Here is a 5,078-nt window from a genome sequence, read left to right as displayed (position 1 = left end):
TATATATATATATATATATAAAATTGGATGTATGTGTGTACTTGAAAACGCATGGAGACATTTCAACCAAACTTGCTATACATATGACTGAGACTCATGTAAGTGCACCAGTTATCTTTGTACAAAGCTGTGCTATATGTCAGAGCTATATTTAGATGTATGTATGTGTGTATGTCATCACTAGGAATCGCATGGAGACATTTAAACCAAAATTGCTAGACATACTGGATGACTCATGTGAGTGCACCGCTGATCTTTGTACAGCCCTGTGGTATGTCAGAGGTATATTTGCATGTATGTATGTATGTGTATGTATATGTGTATGTATTGCTCAGTAACAGTGTGCCTTTTGCTTATATTTTTACAAATTTTTTTTGTACTCTTTTACAAATTTCTGACCTGTAATATTGCCTTCGAGAAAACGTAAGGCAATTGGCTGAGTGCAATCAAAGGCAAAAAAATGAAACAACACCGTAGACAAGAAAATCACTATAGCTTTATTTGATTCCTTTTCCTGTATAGTATAAGATTGCATTAAAAAAATACCCAGGCAACGCCGGGTAATCAGCTAGTAATTAAATAAAACAGTCCAAGATGCTAGCAACTATAAGGAAGGCAGGCGCTCTAAAAAGTTGTCACACACAAGGCCAAGTGATCACTAGATTATCAGAGATTTTTAAATGAAAAGTAGTATTGTGTCTTTTTACCTGTAAACAATTTCAAAAATGTACAATTCTTGTAGATTGTCTTTGATAGTAAATGAAAGGGAAAATGTTTTTAAATATATGTAGTTTTATTACAATATTTCAAATAACATGTTTAATAGAATATGTAATCTTGTGGTCTTCTGCTAAAACTTGCAGGGTATATGTTTCCATGTATATAAGGAAAACCATTTTATCTATATACCTTATAAAGTAATATTTTTTCCTGTTGTATGTTGAAGGAAAATGCATGTCTATTGCACAGTTTGCTGGGTGAAGGTCATTAAAGCAAGCCTGTAAATAAGTTCATTTGTTTTAGTACCTGACCTACGATGGTAAAGTTTGCTAGAAGGTTCCAAGTTTCATACTTCCAAGTTTCCAAGTTTCATATAGATAATTCAGTTATTTCAATCCCAGTGTAGCAAAACAATCATCTTGTCTGGAAGATAGGCAATGCTTCAATCTACAGAACATTAAACTGCAATTAAACAATGTTTTATCCATAATGCAAAAGCCAATCAGCGCACAACAGCAATAGAATCAGTATAGAGATTGTTGTATCGGCTGATGTTTTCTGTTAGTAGCACATTTTTCATTTTTTGCCAGAATAAGCTTTTCGCATAGGGATTTTTGGGCCATTCCAGAATAGAACTTTTGCAAATTTTTTTCCTCATCCTGAGATACTGGGAATGTTGTAGGACAGGCTGTAGTAAAACAATAACTATCACATCTTGATTTTCATCCATTAGTTTTTGCATAGCCATATAAAATGCTGTTCTGAACTTTCCACTTTTTACATATTTTTTTGTCAGAACAAACAGTGTCTTTTTGCTGTGGTTGATACTTTCTGCAATATTATCAATAATAGCTTTTCCTGGCTCCCAGTCTCTTTCTTCTAAGCACAGAAGTATGTGTTTGTCCACTTTGTTCTCCAACTGGTGACATAGTTCATTGAAGACCCAGTCACTGACAGCTGGGTCATTGTCATCATATGTGATAAACGCATCATATATAGTTTCTGAATTTGGGACTTTGCTATACTTTAGCTTTGCCACACACCAGTGGTATATATACCATATATCCCAGTAGAATAAGCTACTCATGAGTGGCAATATAGTCAATGGAATGATTAGAATAAAAGACAGAAGAAACATGATCAATGCTATCAAGTCCACATTACAAGCATGTATATCAAAAGAAATAATTCCATGTTTCTTCCATTTCTCTGGTGTGGCACAAATGACATCTGTGGCCAGCCGTGGAATATTAACATTGTTGTTATTGATCCAGTTTAAAAATTCAATAATTTCACAGGTGCACTCAAAGGGGTTTCCTTTCAGCCTTAAAACTTTTAAATAGTTATCATTACCAGATAAAAAAATGGATTTGTTTATATGCTGAATGTGATTGTAACTTAAATCAAGGTTGGTGAGGCTACTTAGCTTTATGAGAAAGGCATCTGCCAATTCTTGAATGTAATTATGACTGATGATAAGAGTCTCCAGGGAATTAGTATATTTGCTCAAATGTGCCATTATCATTGTGATCCTATTGTGACTTAGGTCAAGAATCTTGAGGTTCCTAAAGCATGTCAAGTTTTTCCAACCAAAAAAGATCAGGCCATTATGATGTAAATACAACTCAGTAAGATTTGCAGGCAGAAGACACACTGCTTCATCAGGTATGGTCTGAAGTCTATTATAAGAGATATCAAGAATTGACAGGTTTGTAAAATTATGGAAAAGATTCAGGTAGCGTTTGTCCCCATTTTTCCATAATACATCCAGGCGGTTCCCAGCAAACCTTAATTCTTTTAGGGAAAAGCTATTAATCTGGGATTCTGTCAGAGTAGAGATTTCATTCCAGCTTAAATTAAGAACTGAAAGTTTGTCCAAATTTTCAATGAATTTAAGGTGATGAGTTACACTTTGCACAGTGAAATAGTGCTGGTTATAACTCACATCTAATACCTCTAATTGTTTCAGTTCCTGGAAGGCACCGATGGAAGCAAAATCCAGTTTATTATATGATAAATCTAAGTATGCAAGTTTTGGAAAGTAGATAAATTCCCCTCCTTCTAAATCTTGACCGATGCCATTTGAAGACAAATTTAAACATGCTACATCAGAAAACGGACGGAATTCCTCCGGTTCAATAAAAAAAATACTGTTTCGGCTCAGATCTAATGCTTTCCCATATGCACTGCACTCAGGTTTTACCAGATTGCTGACTGGAATAACAATTTCTGATGGGATTGTGCTCCGGTGTTCTATACCGTTGTATGTTAAGTTATACTGTGTTTTATTTTGCTGACTATTGTAGAATGCTTGTATTGCCTGGCTTTTATTGCTTCTCTCTGAATATGGTGTTATTCTATTTTCAGACAAGTAAATTATTGCCAGACTTGAAAATTTTTCAAACACTTTAAAGTCAACCTGCCAAACAAAATTCACGGAAAGGTTGAGAATTTTTAGTTTGCTTAGCTTTGTAAGAGGGGCCAGATTTTTTGATGTGATATCTTTAAACACATAACCTTGTATATGTAACTCTTTGAGAGATCCTAATTTAGAAAAATTGTCAGAAATATTAATATTATTTGGATATGCCTTCTGATTGTAATTATATGACAAGTCAAGTATTTCTAATGATGGCAAGAAAGAAACAAATTCTGCAGTTGCAATTTCAGTGACTAAGTAGTTTAACCGAAGATTTAGTTCTTTTAACTGAGTTATGTTTTGGAACCATGTTTTTGATACACTAGTGAGTGAAGTACTTCCGAGATGGAGCACGGTCAAGTTTTTTAAGAATTGGAAAGCAAAATCATCAATTTCAAGAAAGCGTTTCCCAGGACAGGGTTCACATGGATATGCAGCATTAAAACATCTAGGGCAATTTCCACTTAGATAAAGGACTTCTAAATTGACTAAGTTTTTGAAATCTTCTGTGGAAATAACTTTTAGTCTATTATTACTTAAATAAAGTTTTTTTAGTGATGTTGGCAGATTGTGGGGCACCTTGCCTAAGTTGTTAAAAGAAAGGTTAAGTATGGTTAATTCCTTGAGTTCAGAAAATGTATCATTTTCTATATGAAGAGCACCTGGACATGAATTGCCATAGTAACAGTTATTTCCTATGTATATTTCCTTCAAATGTCTGTATCCTGAGAAACTTGTTTTGTTGATCAAAAAAATGTTGTTGTACTGCAAACTTAGAATTTTAATACTGCCTGGCAATCCACTGGGAATTTCACAGAGGTAATTGTGATCAATGAGAAGTATTTCTAGTTTTGTCAAATTGGCAAATGTTTCATTATTAATCTCCAGACCTCTTTTGCATATATTGGGATTATAGAGCCTCAATTTTGAATAGTGGTTCCAGTTTAGGTCTATTTTTGTAAGGTTCTCCCAATCCTGAAAACTATTTGGTTTTTCAATGGTCTTAATGAGGTTTTGACTTAACAGAAGTTTCACAGAGTTTGATGTGTATATTGTAGGAGAGGGTATTCTATCCAGATGCCGAGCACTGCAGTCAAATGTAACTGAATCATTAGATTCTGTAATTGAACATGGTATAGTTCTGTTAGTTGAAGTTGTATTGGAAATTCCAAAGAAGTTGAGGTTTATTATTAATATACACAAAAGTTTCTTCAACAGCCTTAACATGTTATCCTGAAAAACAAAAAACAAAAATAATTTATAATAATAAATAATAATAATTAAATTATATTTTTTTTAGTTTTGTCTATCCTAGCTAATAAAAATTACACTTAAGCTGAGTATATAAAAAAATCTAAAATTAAAGGACAGCTTTAGTTGTTGTATCATTTCCTGAAGTTATTTACTTTCCTTCTTTCCTTTCCATTCCAGTAGTTCTAACTATGCAGTCCTGCCTGGCCACACATGCACGCATTCCCTGGCAGATTCCTTCTTTCTGCACATGTTTTTTATTGTTCCTAATCCACAGCCATATTCATTGTGTCTCCAGCTGTCCACTGGAGTATGGCTTTTTCCATGGATGAAGGCATAATACAGCGGAACTAAATGGGGGGAGATATGTCTAATCATTGTGGTGATTGATGTATTATTGTTTTTTTATTTACTGTGTTATTTATGATGTTTGCTGGTTCTTTGCCATTAAAATCTCATCCTTTGTGGTTCCTCTAACATTGAGGTAAATCTTTATTCTTTGTTCGTGATTTACTAAAGCTCTTTAGGACTGGAGAAGGTAAACTGTTATGGAAGAACCTAGGTGATTCAGCAAACCTGGATATAACTGCGGTTACAAAATCAAATTGAGCTACACACATGGGAAGTTGGAAACACTTCCCTAATTATGCTAAACCTACCCAGCTACAGAAAACAGAAAATTTTGAAC

At 33.9% G+C, this 5,078-nt stretch overlaps 1 protein-coding gene across 2 annotated transcripts in view; it reads right to left on the bottom strand.

Moving 5' to 3' along the window:
* Positions 1-482: 482 nt before the first annotated feature.
* The window catches only part of TLR8 (toll like receptor 8), a 17,118-nt gene continuing 12,522 nt past the window's right edge, over positions 483-5,078 (bottom strand). For both annotated transcript variants that reach the window (XM_072414411.1, XM_072414401.1), the window contains exon 2: positions 483-4,372. In XM_072414411.1, the coding sequence (XP_072270512.1) occupies positions 1,223-4,366 (3,144 nt within the window). In that variant the 5' untranslated portion in view covers positions 4,367-4,372 and the 3' untranslated portion in view covers positions 483-1,222. The remainder of the gene's footprint in view (positions 4,373-5,078) is intronic.

This window comes from Pyxicephalus adspersus, chromosome 1 (assembly GCF_032062135.1).
Source record: "Pyxicephalus adspersus chromosome 1, UCB_Pads_2.0, whole genome shotgun sequence".
NCBI classification, from domain to species: domain Eukaryota; kingdom Metazoa; phylum Chordata; class Amphibia; order Anura; family Pyxicephalidae; genus Pyxicephalus; species Pyxicephalus adspersus.
The sequence above is the reverse complement of the archived record's forward strand: the minus strand, read 5'-3'. Positions and strand labels throughout refer to the sequence as shown.